The 18,403-nt window shown below is 39.9% G+C and overlaps 1 protein-coding gene across 1 annotated transcript in view; it reads right to left on the reverse strand.

Annotated features, from left to right (window-relative positions):
* Positions 1 to 18,403, reverse strand: part of DOCK2 (dedicator of cytokinesis 2) — a 489,427-nt gene that overhangs the window by 419,518 nt on the left and 51,506 nt on the right. Inside the window, exons 15-22 of the mRNA XM_026660847.2 lie at positions 15,254 to 15,352; positions 11,498 to 11,570; positions 11,308 to 11,411; positions 7,952 to 8,135; positions 7,751 to 7,848; positions 4,033 to 4,122; positions 2,581 to 2,681; positions 332 to 466 (exon numbers count right to left, since the gene is read on the reverse strand). Coding sequence (XP_026516632.1) covers positions 332 to 466; positions 2,581 to 2,681; positions 4,033 to 4,122; positions 7,751 to 7,848; positions 7,952 to 8,135; positions 11,308 to 11,411; positions 11,498 to 11,570; positions 15,254 to 15,352 — 884 coding nt within the window. The remainder of the gene's footprint in view (positions 1 to 331; positions 467 to 2,580; positions 2,682 to 4,032; positions 4,123 to 7,750; positions 7,849 to 7,951; positions 8,136 to 11,307; positions 11,412 to 11,497; positions 11,571 to 15,253; positions 15,353 to 18,403) is intronic.

The raw sequence follows: 18,403 nt of genomic DNA on the forward strand, positions 1-18,403 counted from the left end.
CATTGGTAATCACCTTTCAAGAGAGGTCATTATCTTAGTAGGAATTGGAAATTTGTGCTCTGAATGAAATGGAAAGTGGATGTTTACTTTTTGTGACAATTTTCATTATGAAAAAAATTACCACCTGAATAAAGTATTAACCCTTAAAACTTTAGGCCAAAAACACCATCAAGTATCTGATAACTCTTGTGCTCAATTTGAAATAAAAAGATGATCAGAAAATTCCTACAGGTGTGTGCCCAATTCTTCCTCTCCCCCCACCAACACTAATATTACACCTTTGTGCCATTGCAGCACTAATCAATCAAGTGCTTACAGAACAAGTACTTACTGTGAAAATAATGTTCTTGACCGAACAATGAATTTGAACACGTATTCCAGTGCTTTCAAAGTTCTTAGTATAGGCTCACATTGTTCCCCTCTACTGGAAGTATCCAAATAAGTCTTCAGAACCGTCATTAGTTTCCTGAATTAGGGATAAAAAAAAAAGCACGTCAGTAACTAGCTTTGTCTCAGTAAATTACTCAACATTCTTAATCTGCAGTTACGTAGTGCATCAAGACTCAAATTGCAGATATAAAAATAAACCAGATTAAATATTTTTACTACTGTAACATGCCAATTGTAAGACCCTGTAAATGTGATGAGAATGAATAGCAAATAACTGATTCTGAAATGATATAAGTTTCTTCAATTATAGAAACTGTCAGCACCAGAGCTGACAATCCTGGAAACTATGATTCAGCAGCATTCATTTTAGTGCCAGTGATCCGTGTACAAGGAAATTTAATCTTTTATATGCATTGTACTCTAGGTGACTTTTGCCTGCCATAAACATAATAAATTAGGAAGCACTAAATGTAGGCATGTGCTCTAACACTATTAAACACTAGTGGCATGACTGTTCAAATAAAATATCTAATATAAGGTATGTACGATATTTACCTATTTCCTCATTAAATGCCCTGAGGGGAATCTCTGCTGCACTGGCACATTACATGCTAACAAAAATGTCAGGCAAGTGCAATTTTCTCCTGTTATCACTGCAGTCAAATTGATTTTTGTTATTTATTTAAATGGGAGCAGAATCAGGCCCTTAGACTGAGGCCTGGTCTATGCTGAAAAGTTTATTGGTAGAGTTATGTATGTCCGGGGTGTGGGAAAAAATCCTCAACAGACACAGCTATGCTTATAAAAACCCCAGTATAGACACAGCTATAGCAACAGAACAGAGCTTCTGTTGACATCGCTAACATTCAGGGAGGTCGTTCCTATGCCAACAGAGAAACCCCTTCTGTCAGTACAGGCTATGTTTACACTATGGGATTATGCCAACATAGTCTCCCAGCTATAGACATACCCTGAGTTTCTCAATTTTGGTCATTACAGTTTCAGAAGTGTCATATCAACTGTGATGGGACCCCTACTGATTCATTATTAGAGTTGGGTGGGAAACAGTTTCCCATTTCCAGAAACGTTAGTTTGACCTCCTCCCCCAACACACATCTTAAACTGGGACAAATTCAAAATCTCAAAAATATTCATTAGCCAAAAAACTCTCCCGTCAGCCTCCTCCCCACATTTTGGGTCAATTGAAACATTTTGTTTTGATGTTGACCTTTTTTTTCCCCCCTCCCCCCCCCCCACTTTTCTTTTTAACCATTCTCAGTCCAATTAAGCTTACCTTTCAAAATGTAAAGTTGTTTCACATTGAAAAGCTGGAGTTTTTCCATTTCAAGAATGCCAAACCAAAACAAACTATTTTGAAAATTTCTCTACATTTTCTCAAGTTGTGAAAACCCACTCCTGTTTGCAAACAGTTTTGGTTTTGACAAATTGGCTTTTTTGGCAAAAAAAATTGACAAAATTTGTGACAACTCCAGTTATAATAGGTTCTTTCATTACAGTATCAAAATGCTGGGAACTTCCTATGAGCCAGTTTATGAAGCACATAGATTTCTTGTCTTCCCGCATCACAATTAAATTGACCCTTGTTGGTCAACTACACCTGCCTATCCCACTCCAACCCATTACATGCTAGTGAGTGGAGGTAGTGATACCTGGGATTCCACATAGGGAGGAAAGTTACATTGTTTATTGTGGACTATATGGGATCCCTGCAAATGGAGGCTACCAAAGGAATTTGCTGAATTCATTACTTACTGCCATAACCACAACCATCCCAAGCAAGCTCTGCTGAATTTTACGGCAATGATTATCTGGCTGCAGACTCCTCAGCACAGGGGAGGTTTATGCATTGCTGTACAGCTAACAACTGCCTTTTGAGGCTTTCTGCCAGAGTTTGCACAAAACTGGTGTAATCAATCTGCTTCATATTGGACATAACCCTGAATCCCTTAAGGTTTTCTTCAGTCCTTACACATGTTTAGTCCTCTTTGAAATCCATAGGAGTTTGGCCTGCAGGAGGACTAAAACTGAAAAGGATCTCAATTTGGCCAATGTATTGTAGTACTTTATCAAGTCAAGACATCTAATGAGATTAAAGTTACTTGTTAACTTTCAAAAAATGACTGGGGGATTTTTAAAAAAAGAGAGAGAAAAGAAAAGAATAAAACTTACTTGTAAGCCAAAGTTGCACTGAAGTGCTGTTGGATATAAGCCTCCAGAACAGTATTGAAATGTTGAAATTTCCTGTCTGCAATAAGTCCTATTATATAAATCTAAAGAGAGATTAATCAAATTAGTGTTTGCCACGCGCACAACATTAAAATGGAAATATCAGGTTCCTGAAGTATTTATCATTCTGAAGCGTTTACTTTTAAGAATTTACTTTGTGCACAATTTGATGCACAGTTTCAGCAAATTTAGCTATTCACTCTGATGCTGGCAGGTGCCAGTTTTTGCCAAGGCTTTAGGCTTCAGCTGAGCTCTGACAAATTCATTGCTGGAAACCAGTCCAGCTCACCTGTGTTAGCATGGTTAAGATGGGTACTGGATTTATAACAATATTTTTAGACTTTATGAAATGCTTTTAAGTTGCTGCACGTATTAATTCCACTCTTCATGTCTGTATCCCAAGCCATAAGGTGATATGTAAGTTTTATTTTGTAACTGTAGGACTGCTTGTTATGACCCTGTGAACCCAATCAGAAGGAATGGTCCACTGCCCATCAAGAAGGACTATCGGAATGAAGTAGGCCATTGAGGAACATCACAATACAAAGACTTAGTTAATGGCTCTCTCTGACCCACAAAAGTGTGTTACATGCAAGAAAGCCCCTATCATCAGCTTGAATGCTGGTGGGAGGAAATAAAACAGAACAGAAAAAAATTCATCTCTCTTTTGATGTTTGGGCTCAGATAGGGCCAGACACACTAAACTGAAGCAGAGGTCCCCATGGTTACTCTGGGTTTGCCCTGAAAGACATTTTGAATTGACAGATGTAGACATCTATCACCTTTTGGAACCACAGACTGCCTGCTTTAACCTGTAAATAACTCTGATTTTCTTCCTAGTCAATAAATTCTTAGTTTACTATAGGTCTGACTACCAGTGTTGTCTTTGGTGAGAGATCTGAGTTATAAATTCATCTGGGGAAAGTGACTGGTCTATTAAGACTGGGAGCAACCTGAATATTTTGTGACCTTTGGTGTAAATGACCATTTATCACTTAGTCTAGTTTGCCTGAGTGGCAAGATAGAGTGGAATGCCCAAGGGGACTGTCTGTGCCTCCATGGTAAGACTGTTTATAGTACTTTCAGAGATCAGATTTGTTACAGGGTTATAGACCATATCACCAGTTTGGGGTGTCTGCTCTCCTTTTTGACAGTCTGCTCTGAGGTTGGCACTTATGGTCATAAGCCACTCCACACAGCGTGACACACTCAAAGGCAACATTTCATCAACTAGTTTTGTTATTTTAACACTAATTCCTTGAGGTGTATATATACATACTATGGAGTCTCTTATGACTCTTTAGTAGTGCAGTGTCTTCAGTGCATTTCAAGTCCATTTGCTCATTTTTTCTATTTGCAGTGTAGTCTTTTTTTTTTTCCTATGATGATTCTTACCAGTGCATCAAAGACTAGAATGTCATATTCATCACTATGGGAATGTTCCATCATGATGTTAAACAGGGCATCCAAAGTGTCTTGGAGAAACTATATGATGGAAAATGAAACAAGACAAAATAATTAAAATAACTTGGAAAAATCACATTGAGAACTCATTTTGCAGATAATGGAACTTGGTTTCCTCTGGATGGATTTTTGGAGGCCCCTGGGAAAATTGTGGGTTTTTTTTTTTTATGATGCACCTCAGAGGATATAGCCTTTAGTTCCTGGAATTTGACCATGTCCCTGAAGATTCCGATCGGTTAGTCCATAATATACACTTAGGTTCTTTATCAATGCTATGACTCTTTAAACTATCACTATCTGTAGTTTGTATATAATTAAAACAATTCCTGTCTTTTTGAGTGATATAGATCAATATTTGCTCTTTTTATCCTGAAAAGGTAACAGCACAAAAGATGTTTATCCCTCTAGAGCAGGGATAGGCAATCTTTAGCACCTGGCCCGTCAGGGAAATCCGCTGGCAGGCTGGCACGGTTTGTTTACCTGCAGCGTCCAAAGGTTCATCCGATCGCAGCTCCCACTGGCTGCGGTTCGCTGTTCCAGGCCAATGGGGGCTGCGGGAAGTAGCGTCCAGCACATCCCTCGGCCCATGCTGCTTCCCGCAGCCCTCATTGGCCTGGAGCGGCGAACCGCGGCCGGGGGGAGCTACGGTCGGCTGAACCTGCAGACGCTGCAGGTAAACAAACTGGCCTGGCCCGACAGTGGCTTTCCCTGACGGGCTGCATGCCAAAGGTTGCCGATTCCTGCTCTAGAGCCTGAGACTGAGCCCATTATAGTCAACAGTGAGACCCCTGTTGATTTGAATTGGCTTTGGCCCGTCCTTAGTGGGTACTGCACTTTTCACCACCTCCCCATAGAACAGAGGTAGCTACTATAGCATTAGTTGCTTTTAGACTTAAAAGGTAAGGTTGATTTAAATTACATGACTCCTAATTTGGGTGCCTTCTCTTTATGTCTTCATTAACTATTAACATTGTTCAGTAGTTTTTCACAAATTCTTACCTACCTTGCATTTGTTATAAGAAAGCAGGGCATTAATAATATATTCCCATTTTTAAAAAATCTGACATATATAACCCAGCTATAAAAAAACAATGCTTATTCTCTTGTATACCTGTTGACAGCAGCAGAAAGCACAAACTGAGCAAATATTCCTTTACCAGCTATGTTTGAGCAATGTTTACTATTATTCTCTTCCATCATTTTTTTAATCACCTGTCTATGACAAGCCCAAAATTAAAATTTAGCTCTGGTGTAGGTTGAGTGTCAGAATACTTGTGAAAAGCACCACTTTGTCGCTAATGTCCCAATTCTGTATTCTCTGCACAAAGAAAATTCCCAGATGGATAAATCTTTAACCCCACTTGAGAATAAGAAAGCATAATGGATCAGGCCAGAAACCCATCTGTACTCATCATCATCATCTGACAGTAGCTGACACTAGATGCTTTGGAGGAAGGGGCAGAAACTCTTTAGTAGACAATTATGGAGTTTCCTGCCCACAAGGAAGTACCTTACTAACCCTTATAATTAGAGGCTGGTTTATGCATTTAAGATTATACCTCTTTCAAAACTTTAAGGATCATGGAAGGTGTTCATTAGTATCATTTTAGAGAGGGCAGAAAGGGAAAAAAAACTTATCTGAAAGCAAATGTTTGTTATTTCTTGGATTAAAAACTACATGTATTCTAAACAGTTACTGTAAGATTCAAGAATTCTGTGTTGTGTTGAAGATAGCAGTACAGAATCTGTTAAATGGGCTTTCATTGTCATTTATCAAGTGCTTTACTAAAGTCCATATAGATTAGATCTACCACATTTCTCTTGTCTAGAGAATCAGTTATCAAAGAAAGATGTCAGGTTAGTCTGACACAGCCTGACCATGTTGCACTATCTCCTATTTATGTCTAATTATTCTTTCCTTCACAATTTGTTCTAAAGCCTTGCATATATTGAGATCAGACTAATGGGTCTGTAGTTGCCCAGATCACACAGCCAGAGATAATATTTATGGGACCCAGGTATGAGATGTGCTAGCCATTGTCACCTGTTTTGCATAGTAAGTCAGTTTTATAGTTCCCTGAAGAGTAAAATACAGGTGCAAAGTAAAATCCGATGCCGGGGGGAAAATGGTTGTTTTAGCTATTTTCTCAATGATTTGAACACATACAAAGTGCAGCGGGAAGAGACATGGCACCACAAACTAGCAACAATAACGTGTTTACCTTGGCTAAGGCATGTTGAAGCAGTAAGATTTTGAATTAAGGATCTACAAGTGTTAGACTAATACTATGTTTGGAATATTCATGGGACTCTGAGTTAGCTGAGCAATATTCCCTTAATCAAGGTGGGTGTCCCAGAAGACAACTGTGTGAAGCTTCAAGTAGACAGAAAATGAGCTATACCCATTGGATTATAGGACAGTATTACTACCTCTGCTAGTGATATTTAGCTAGATAGATGTAGATACACATGTGGGGAATAAAATTTGACAAGGAGAAAGACCAAGATTAAGCCATCTTTCTACCTTCCAGAAAAACACTAAAATAAAAATTGGAGACAGGCACCTTTAGGAGGAGGAATGGGAAGTGGCAGAAGTCATTTCCCTTGAGGATTTGTATCTGCCAGATTTAGCTACTTCTGCAGCCTTGCAAATAGTCTTTACATGGAGCAATAAACTGATTTTTAAAGTAAATGCATATCACTTGCATTTGTTAACGTAGGGGGCCTCAGCTTTATCCAATAACTCTTTCGGTATTACAACCTCTAATCTACTCTCATCTAGGCTAAATATTTGTTATGTTGTTACTTAGATTGTTTTCTACATGTGTATTTCAAATTTGCAAATATGGTCAAATGAATTTTATATGTATGACTGAAAGAGGTCAAATACCTTTGGCTATATGTCCATATCTGCTAGTGAGTCAAATGAAATTAGCCTAACACAAATAGCATCAAAAATTTATTGTACTCTTGCACACTTGTTCAAACGTGGCCCAGCAAGCAACAATGTGTGATGTCAGCATAGGAATTTCTGACATTAAACTATCTAATATAAGGACTCTTACTCATAATAGTAATGAAATCCTAAGTTACCATCCTATAGTGACTACATGATTTTCTCCATCCATATTGTATCTAATATCTATTTAAAAATTATCCTTACCTGTCCCACTAGCTTAATCCTTATAAGTGTGCAAACTGTATTTTGCTTTCACCAAGATTGGTGTTAAGATATATTGGAAATTGTTTCATGTGAGCATCTTGTACAATTAATGACAAAACTTTGTCATTGTAATGATTTTATGTGAACAGAGAAAATTATCTCTCATTTAAGGGAAGAGTGGTGTGCAGCTGAGCTCTGCAGCATCACCTCTTCCTAAATCATTGGAATGGTGTATTTTGTCCATTGTGTGGAGGAAGACTAGGTTCTGGAATAGCAAGGGCATACCTAACTCTACTAAATGAAAAAAAATAATCCCCTCTATCAGACGATTGTTGAATGCCATGAACAACAGCCTGACAGAAGCCTAAATGTTCTATCCTCTGTCAAAAGAGAAGCAGCAGGCTCACAAAATCATCGTTAAAGGGGAGAGCTCCAACAGCAACAGAACAGCAGCTGTGTAACAATGTAACACTGAAAAGGAGGTACCTTCACAACTTCCTCCCCATCCACAATCTTCAGTTTTTCTAAATTTTCCTGTAGCAGTTCCGGCTTCATGCGCCACTTCAAAAGACCCAGTAAACCCACTGGAATAAATTGCAGAGAAGATAACTCACATGGATGTTAAAAAGCTTTAAGAATGTGTAATAGCCTTTTTCAAATGCTTACACAAGAATTTGAACTGCATACCATTTTGAGTTAGCTTTGTTGAACAAACCAGAGTTGAAATAGAAAAGGCATCCCGTGCGCTTACTGAGAGTCCTCCTACACTGCTAGCACTTCGGCTTAAGGTCAATCCTTTATTCTCCACATGTTGGCGAGAGGAAGGTAGAGTCAAATAAGCACTGGCATCCTCCATTTTCTTACTATCACCCTGAAAAGATATTAGTTATGTATTATTTGTATTGCAGGAATGCATAGGAATCACAGTCATGGACAACCATTAGGCACTGCACAAACATAGTTTACAAAGTAAGGATAGGTAAGAGAAAACACGTGAAGCGCAAGTAAACACAAACAATGCTGGTCAGCAAGAAAGTTGTAGTCTCAGCACACCAGCAATCTCACCACTGTCAAGATTTTTTTCTAGGCACCACAGGAAAAGTTTAAGGAGAGGTGACTTTGAGGGTGCTCAAAGGGTGCTCCTTCCCATATGCAAAGGGCAGCCTGGAAGAAATTGGAAAGGCAATTGTTTGAAAATGTAATAAGTGGACGATGCTGGCTGGTATCCGTGGTAGAATGCAGGCTGGAGTTGACCTCTCAATAGCACAGACAAGTAAAGTGGGGATAGGACATGAAGGGCCTTGAAAGTGGCAAAGTAGTTTGTATTTGATGAAATGGAGAAGAGGACGGTGAAGGGATGCAAAGAGGATGATGTGATCAAAGCAAGAATCCTGGAAATTTTTCTTTGAAGCACCATTTTGAATGGATATAAGGGGGTGGGGAGGTCGAGACTGCATTTTTCAAGGTCACAGAAGATGATGTTGCAGTAATTGAGATCCAACAGGAGGGTGACCTGGACTGTCTGGATGGAGGGGAAGGCGATATCTTAGAGATGTTATTCAGGAGTAACTGGCAAGATGTAAAATGGGAGATTATTTCTTCTGATTTGAAGACATTCCATAGAGAGGCAATCAAAACAGAACTGTGGTGTTTGGCCTTCTAAGAGAGGCTGTGAATAGTGATGAACCAAAGAAAATGACATTATAATTTTGTATAAAGGCAAAGTAAATCTGTATTCTGTAAAATTATTTTAGAAGTCCTCTCAATAATTGTATGCACTTGAATATTGATTAGGGCAGACAGATACTATGACAGACCGTATGCAGTCTGTCATAAAATCCAATTTGATTACATTGGAACTATTCAGAAATGAGAAATTAGGGAAAACTATACTCAGTTGACAATTAAGACTGGAACTGAAAACAGTCTCCCCAACACAAGCTTCTAGCAAAAGAAGCCTATTAAAATGAAGAGAAAAAAAACCCACTTTAGTCAGATTATGAAATGGTAGGTACTAGGGAAGGAAAATAGAATATACTTAACTACAGCTCTTGGAATGGCTACTTGCACCATATAGTACATCCATCAGTTCACAGTTTGTACCCAATACTGTTGCAACTATTCAAATTTCATGACTGTTCAGGTTTGAAGCTGAATTTCCAGACCATATCAGAAGGTGCAACTGCCAGGCCTGCAGAGCAAGTGTAGCAGATGTGGAGGAGAGTGCGCTGACCTGAAATTTACTCAGCACAGGATTTCTAGATTCAGGAGACTTATTCTTTGACATTTACCATAGCTCCAAAAGGTTTGGCCTATGAAAGAAGGGCTGTGTGCAAACAGACCTATGGTGTCAGTTTTTATGGTTTTATATAATTCTTGAGATAATTCATGTTAATGCATCCCTAAAAGGTGTCAGGGATGCTTCCCAGTCTGACAAGATGTAGAAAGAGGCTTGGTGCCTAAACTCAGTTCAGGTTCTCACTCAAAAGCATTAAAAAAAAAACCCACTGGTTTCCATCCCATGAGGAGATGTCCATTCTCTAGCTGCAGTCAAGCAAAGCACAGGAAAAGCCTGAAAATTATCAAGAGATATATTGAGGGTGGAAAGGTCACTTCTGAAGTTGAAGATGTACTAGAACATTGGCAAGTGTTGCCTGCTTCCTCTATATTATCAGTCTCACAATTAGGTTTTTTGTTTTTGGGGGTTTTTTTACACACGTTAGATGAGAGTCTCAGCTTTCATTTTGAATAAAAAGTTTCTAACCCTCAGAGAAAAGCTTGAAAACATGATTCAAGTGCACACCAAAGGACTGAACATCAGAAAGCAAAAAAAAAAGAAAAAAAAACAGCTAAAAACTTTAAACTCAAAAGGTTTTAAATACCTTTTAAAGCCTCTCCATTTCTGGGATCCTGACTCATGTTTTTAAATGCTTAGCATTGGTGTTTCTGTGTTTGAATTCTAGAAGTAGCATTTCTCTGTCAGAAATGATCTGTCTATCTTCTACCATAAATATAATGTGCCAACTCAGTTTAGCATTTCTAATATTATATGCTCTTGCTTAACCAGAAGTTATGGACTTGATGCAGGAATCACTTGCTGAAATTTTATGGGTTGCATTATACAATCAATCAAGACTGGATGATCATAACGGTCCCTTCTGGCCTCAATATTTATCAGTTTTAGTACCAACAAGAGGTTGGCAAATATCTAAAAAAATACATTAATCTCCACTGGAATTTATAAACTATTTGCTTTAGTTGTGTGCTTGCCTCTGTTTTAGCTTGCCATGAATATTACAGAAAACTAGTTTACTGGACCAAACACATTTGGAAACAGCTAATTAAGTACAGGATTGATTATATTTTCAGGAAATTCATTTCCAATTCCCAGTCTTCAGTATCTGCATGGGAAACTCAAGTTTAATATCATGCATCCAACCAGGGGGGGGAAAGGTCAACCATGTTATTTGTGGCTAATCAGAACTAACCAGCACTGGTCAAATGTCCTGTATCCAAATCCCTGCAACTGACTGTTCATATACAATCCACAGCTAAGTAGTATTCATTGTAATTATAAACCAACCAACCCTTCACAAATACAAGAAAGTCACAAGCTGTTCACAGATTATTCACAAGGCAGAAGAGATCATGGTGAAATTAACTGAATCAGTGTTTAATTGAATTTTATTCCATGCTCTAATGATGGTTTAAGTCCAGGTCTTGAGTTTTGTCCCAAGCTTCTAGAAGTAGGGACAAAGTAGACTTTAAGCAGGGCAACAAAGGTTAAAATGTGGGAACAGCAACTGTCCTGTGTCACTCTACAATGATTCCTACCTATAGCAAATGTTTGGGGTCGTCTTGACTGGCTCTAGAAAAAGATGCATCCAGTCTTGTCCATTCAGAGGAAGGACCACATAATTTAAGTCTTTAATAGGATAATGAGAGGAAGACCATCGAAAACTGGGAATATCATAGAAGACTGAACAGTAAAAAAGTCAGTGAAAAAAATAATTCCTTCTATGCAACAACCTTCATTACTATACCTTTAATACTACCAACTCATGGGAGCCATCTTGAAGAGTTGTACCATCCTCCTTCATTAGCTTTACATAGGCCATTGCAAAATTCTTTTCTCCTTTGTCTTTAGCTACAAAGTACAAAATCATGTGTTATTTTTTTTAAAGGATCGGCAACCTTGATTGCAAACAAAAATAATAAAAATTCTGTACTTACACTCTTGAGATGACCTATGTCTGAACATGAAACGCAGATGTATTCTTTGCATGTCTTCAATGGGGACTGCCACCTTTTATAAATCAGAAGTTATGGCACATAATTAAACTGGTCTACTTTGAAATGAATATTCACCATTCCTTTAATTGCTGGGTTTAGCTACTCATGCAATCTGGGCAATTTATAAATTCTGGTTGATATTGTGAAGTTGTTCTCACTGAATATTGCTGCATCAAGGAATGCCTCTGTATATTGCTAACAAGCTTGTAAGCACATCTCTTCCAGACTAGGGACAATGGAGAGGAGTTACCTTTAATGACTGTACTCTGATTGCTCAGTATATATGCTAAGAAGGAGGATGTCTAGAGCTGGGAGAAGCCACTTCCTCCAGCCTGCATGTAAGTAGGCTTGGGTTTGAAGAGTGGAAAATTACTAGCAGCAGGACAAAGGAGCCAGGAGTTGATGATGGGACATATCAACTTGAGGGAGTTGGAAACACACAGAAAGTTTTGGACAGGAGAGAGGGGAAGAGACAGGAATGCCTTCATAGCAGGGGAAACTCCGCTTAGGACCAACGTAGGTCAAAGCAAGCTGACCTGGAGAGAGAGAGAGCGTGCGCGCATGCATGTGAAAGGCTCCACGATTATAACGAACAACCATGGTGTTGAAGCAGAAGCACCCTGGACAGACCCAGAGGACTCTGACCTGAATCATGCTCTGGACTGGTGAGGAAACTAAGGCAGGGAAATGTATATAGACTTATTTTTGTATAGAGCTGTGTATTTCTTGTGATTAAGAGCAATGGTGGTTTAGAATCCTGTGAAAGTCAGTCTGTGCATTGGGTGTTACACATATGCCCTTCAAGAGTTAACCTGTGGATGCAGAGCACCCAGATGGCAGAAGTTTTCGAAGAGGGAGTGTTTAAGCTATAGGAGAGTCTGAGCAGTTAACACTGGTAATGGGGCGTAGGCAGCTGGATCACAAAATCTCAGCTTTCAGAAGAGTGTGCTAAATGGAGGATCATTGCCCTGTGAGTATGTTGAGGGATCCCAACAAGAGGCAGTGCCTGGATTCTGTTCAACTCTGGAGGCTTAAAGCAGATGGGGCCCAATGAAGTGGGGCTCCTCACAGGTAGGGTTGCCAGGTGTCCGGTTTTTTACCAGAACACCCAGTCAAAAAGGGACCCTGGCGGCTCCGGTCAGCACTACCAACCAGGCCATTAAAAGTCTGGTCGGCGGTGCTGCGGGTCTAAGGCAGGCTAGTCCCTACCTGTCCTGGCACCACGCTGCACCCTGGAAGCAGCCAGCATGTCCAGCTCCTAGGCAGAGGGGCCACAGGGCTCTGCGTCCTGTCCCCACCCTGAGCACCGGCTCCACACTTCCATCGGCCGGGAACCGCAGACAATGGGAGCTGGGGGGCAGGTCCGGCGGGCGAGAGCAGTGCTCAGAGCCACCTGACCCCCCACTTAGGAGCTGGACCTGCTGGTCCCTTCCAGGTCACAGAGTGCTGCCAGGACAGGCAGGGACCCTGCCTTAGCCCCGCTGCGCCACTGACTGGGAGCCATCCGAGGTAAGCCCACGCCCCTACCCTGAGCCCCCCCGAAACCCAGAGCCCCCTCCCATACCCTAAACCCCTCCTCCCCAGCCCCACCCCAGAACCCGCACCCCCAGCCAGAGCCCTCACCCCCTTCTGCACCCCAACTCCCTTCCTCAGACCAGACCCCCCCCAAACATACCCTGACCCCCTCATTTCTGGTACCACCCCTCTTGCATTCCAACCCCCTGCCCCAACTCAGTGAAAGTGAGTGAGGGAGTGGGAATGTAGTAAGCGGGGGGTGGGGCCTCAGGGAAGGGGCGAGGCTAGGGTGTTCAGTTTTGTACAATTAGAAAGTTGGCAGCACTACTCACAGCCATCTGGGGAGTGGGCAGGAGGGGGCACTTGACCAAACTTGAGACAGTCATAACCACATGCAAAAATCAGTGGTACTCTTCCCCACCTGTATGCTGGCCCTATAAAGCCTTGCATACACAAGACACATTTGCCTAGGCCTGGCCTCAGTAAGCGGAAGAGATGCTAGGCCTGAAATCATCTGCTTGGAATTCCTAATGAACTCAGAGGTACCACAGTCAAGCAGAATAGAGGAGGGTGTAAAAAAGGACTGCAGCAGGAGGAAGCAGACTGAGCTCTGGGTGCCTGGGATCCTATTATACAGTCCAGGATGAAAATATTGATCAGGACCACTTCCAATTTGCATGTGAGTATGGCTAAAGCCATTAGTTATAGGACTGAGAACAGTTCATGTGCTAGAAAACAAAAATGAAAAACGAAAGTGAAATTGTACTGTTAATTATATGGTTTTATATAACACCTCTCAAAGCCCTTTAACATCAAATCATAAAGCCCTATGGAGGTAATTATACCTCTTTGGTAATGGATGAACTGGAGTAGAGAAATATTAAATGACTTTCCCAAAGCTGCAAAGCAAGTCAGTATCAGAGCCATGAAGAGAAGCAGGGAGTCATGATCAGATCACATTCCCACCCACTCTCTCACACCTTACAATCTGATTGCTAAAGAAGTCACAAACACTACAAGGAAATGAATACATTATCCAATATTAGCAGTACTCCATTAGTATAAAACATTCTCATGATCTGACAGGTCACAAATCAGATTTTTAAATTATATAATTCCGATGTCTACCTTGCGTTTATTCCTATTTGCACTATAGTATTAGACTTGTTGGTCCCAGGATATTAGCAGGACAAAGTGGGTGAGGTAATATCTTTCATTGGACCAACTTCTGTGGATGAAATACAGACAGAGAATCTTGTCTCACCCACAGAAGTTGATCCAGTTTTACCCACCTTGACTCTCTTTATGGCTTAGACAGTGGTGGCTCCTGAAATCACATGAGACTATCTTGAAAATCACTAGCTACAACACAGCATTTTATAATACCTTAATCTGACTTGAAACCCCAACTTTCAAATAATTTAAGCACAATTATTTCTAATGACCCTCAATACAAAATCTGCTCAAGTTACTACAAAAATTAAAATGGAAACAAGATGTCAAAATACATTTGTCAGTGCTTTCATGACTACACACACATTTTACAGCTGCAGATGACCTACCTTCTTTCCACTCTCACTACATACGTTAGTGCAGTTGCAGATTTATTATACAGATTACTGACATAATTTAGCCAATCTTCCATAGCACTTTTCAAAAGAAAGCATTGACTGTAGACTTGTCAAGTAACCTTGAGCCATGTTTTGTAATTATTGCCTTCAGAACCTTCCAGACTATTCCAATTAAACACTGATTACATAGGTGTCTATTAGTTTTTCTCTAATAGACATCCAAGACCATAACAATCTAAAATTTACAAGAGGTTATTTACCATACTTGTTTAATCACTCAAGCTTCTCGCTTTCTCTGTTTTACACCAGTACAGTTTCATTTTGAATAAGGCATATTCAGGACATAAGGTAAACTAAGATGATCTCATTGGTTTTGCTGCTACAACAACAAGAAATCCTAACACAGTTTTCTAGACTGAAACTTTAAGCATCATTTATCATGTATCCCTAACTGATAGTTGATGTAAGACATACATGCAACTATATTTCAAGACCTCAAGGTATTTGTTACAAAAAATCTGAGTTGCACTGTAATAGTTTTTTTTCAGGAGAAAAGATAGGAGCTGACAACTGAAGGGGAAAATATAAATGAAAAATGTTTGTGTCATACCTTTAATGTTTCCATCCAGCGTGGCTGTTTGACCTGATAGTAGAGAACTGATCTGTATTCACTTACAGGTTTGTCCCCTGCTCCCAAACAAATTGCATTCTTACACACACACAAAAAAGAGAAAAAAAAATGCAACTTAGTTATTTTGTGTAAATAATTCATGGGCTGTGGGTAAAAGGCAAAACTCTCCTACTTTAGAACACTCCAACAAGGTACATATTTTCAGCATAGCAGATTTACAAAATTCATCCAAAGAACTAGAAGTGAAAGCTATTTAACTACAATAAATACTAGCATTCTAGAAATCAGAGCTATGAAGAGAAGCAGGGAGTCATGACCAGATCATCAGATCACATTCCCACCCTGTCTCTCACACCGCACATTCTGATTGCTAAAGAAGTCAAACACTACAAGGAAATGAATACAATTATCCAATATTAGCAGCACTCCATCAATATAAAACATTCTGAAAATTTCTGACCCTAATGGTAACCAGTCTTATCATTTGTTTGTAACACTGATGTATTAATCTGATTCTTTAAAAAAAAAAATCCATACAAAATAAGTTCCCTGATGGGCTTGCATTGATCAGGTGGTATTTTACTTTGATTATTTTCTAAATCTTCAGACATCCACAATGCATTTTATAAGGTTTTTAGCTCTAAATACATGCTAGTGCCAATCTTTTAACAAATCTTTAGCCGGTGCAACACTGACAACAGTATTCAGAGGCCAACTTGATTATTGGCATGAGCATGGGTTCGCTATACTCAATCAAATTCAATTTGTTTATTCCAGAGGTGAATTTGGCCCATTGTATAGAACCAAGAACACTATCAACCTAATTTAAATGGAAAAGCATCTTCCAATTTAAATGCAACAGAAAAAAATTGTTTACAGCTAGAGGCGACAGTGCTACATTTAACGACACATATAAAAAGGAGCACAAGATATTCTGTTCATTGCACACAAAAAAGTTGTATTATTTGTACTGTGATAGCACCTAGAGATGCCAGTCAGACCAGCAACCCACTGTGGTAGGCATTGTAGAAACACATAAGGAAGTCTCTGGCCCAAGGAGATTATAATCGACTTCAAGTATAGAAACTTCAACCATCCTTTGTGTAAAATATTATCAAATGTCTTCTATTCCCACCAAGCCTCCTCTTCAGGTATTTTTAATGCTTTCCAGTGTGTTTCTTCTTTGTTTTATGTTTCGTACTGCAGCCAAGTTGAACAATAAAAGTAATCTTCAGCCTAGTGCATGCAGCTCTATTACCCCTTACCTGGCTCCCATTGAAATCCATGCGAGTTTTGTACATGCAAAGACTTCAAGAGGAGACCATATATTGACAAGCTATAGTAGAAATAGTGTGTAGTACCACTACATAGTCATGTTGTGCCTCAAGAGGGCATTTATTTAAAAAGTTTCACATGAGAATATAGGCCAGGGTCAGACATCCACATAAACACAATCGCTTGAACAACCCTGAAGCACAAAAAACGTTCAAAAGCAGGGTATGCCAGAGTAGAGAAGGCTTGGGCAACCTCAGGAGATTTTACGTCCTTTAGCATGCAGCCAGTGCCCAACAAATAACTTGCTCCGTAAAGGGGCTAAGATGTAGGTGTTTGTGTCTGGGAAAGGGAAGTTGATAAGTTGTGTTTGCCTTTTTCAGTTTTCTTGGAGGTTTAGCTGGATGTCTGTGCAGCTAGAGAAAAACTTCCCAGGAGGACTAAGCAAAGCAAAGATGCCAAAGCCCTCTCTTTTCTGGGGTTTCAAATTTCACAGGGCTCTTTTCCAAGAAAACGAGCAACAAAATCCTAGAGAAATGCCTAGGAACACTACCTTTAGGCAGTTTATTTTATTTCATCTCTAAGAGGCCAGAAAACTAGAGGATTTGTGTCTCTAGAACTCGCTGCCCTGGCTTTTAGAAAGTAACACGCCTCTTTCCAAAAAATAGCCCATCCCCTATTGAGGTTCTGAGCCTAAGTAGGCTCAGCTGGACACGATTACTTCAGTTCAGGAAGCCACTCCCAATTTAGACTCCAAAATCCCTTCTATGAATTAACTCAAAATTCTCAGGCAATTGTCTTGCTCAGTGAGACTTCCCTCTAGGGGCACTACTAGGAGCAGGAGATAAGGCCCCTGACAATAAGGCCCCCTCCTGGATACTCCCTCCTACCACAATACATCTCATGTCAGGGCGTATTTTTACATTTGTCATGTTTCATTTCTACACTCAAAGTTATGCCCAAAGTGCATTGTGGTCTGGATGGGCTCAACCCCACATCAGTTGCATTCCCACCCCACTCCAAAGGAGAGTGCTCATTCAGTCCAAAAATAGAGCCACTTCTCTTGGCAACTGCTTTATTAACAAAAAGATGTTCCCAAATTTACCTATATGAAACTCCAGATTAAGCCTCAGCAGGCTTTACTGCCTCTACAGTAACTTTGCCCCAACTTAAGTCTTCTACACTTGTTTGGCTGTAGTTAGGGCTCCTTCTCTCAGTATCTGTCTGCTCCAAACTCTAGCAGTGTCTGCCTGAGGGTACCATTATGCCACTTGCACCAGCAAGTTTGCTTTACCCCTTTCCAACAGGTTCAGCTCCAGCTAATTGGGTGTGGTTTTCAAGCAGTATCTGCCACCCTAGTACACAGCAACCACAGAAAGGCAGTCACTGTTCTCCTTGAGTTCATACTCCATTGATAATTTACAAAGAGGGGAAGAAAATGTGACACCCCAGAAAAGATCCAATTCTACATCCAGTTTTTGCCACCTGCTATACATCAAGCTCTTGATGCCTTGTTTTTTCCTGGTTGTTCATTTTATTAATGACAGTCTACTGTCTTTTGTTAGTTTGATGCTATTTTTAATATATCAATATTTAACTCTATTTTAACATTTTCTTCGCAGTTTTTAAAGTCTCTATTTATATTTTAGTCTCACCTTCCTTTCCCACCCCATATGTCTAACAATTGCTTATTCTAGTTCTATGTATCTAACATTACAAAATTTTCCCTTCCAACATTTTAATTCACGTTCTCTATTATTTTAAACCTTACCTTTTCCAAAATTTCTCATTGATTTTTATCCCTCATTTCCTCCCCTCCAACACACACACACACACACACACACACACACACACACA

Source organism: Terrapene carolina, unplaced genomic scaffold, assembly GCF_002925995.2.
Source record: "Terrapene carolina triunguis isolate 2854851 unplaced genomic scaffold, T_m_triunguis-2.0 Scaffold838, whole genome shotgun sequence".
Taxonomy (NCBI): Eukaryota; Metazoa; Chordata; order Testudines; family Emydidae; genus Terrapene; species Terrapene triunguis.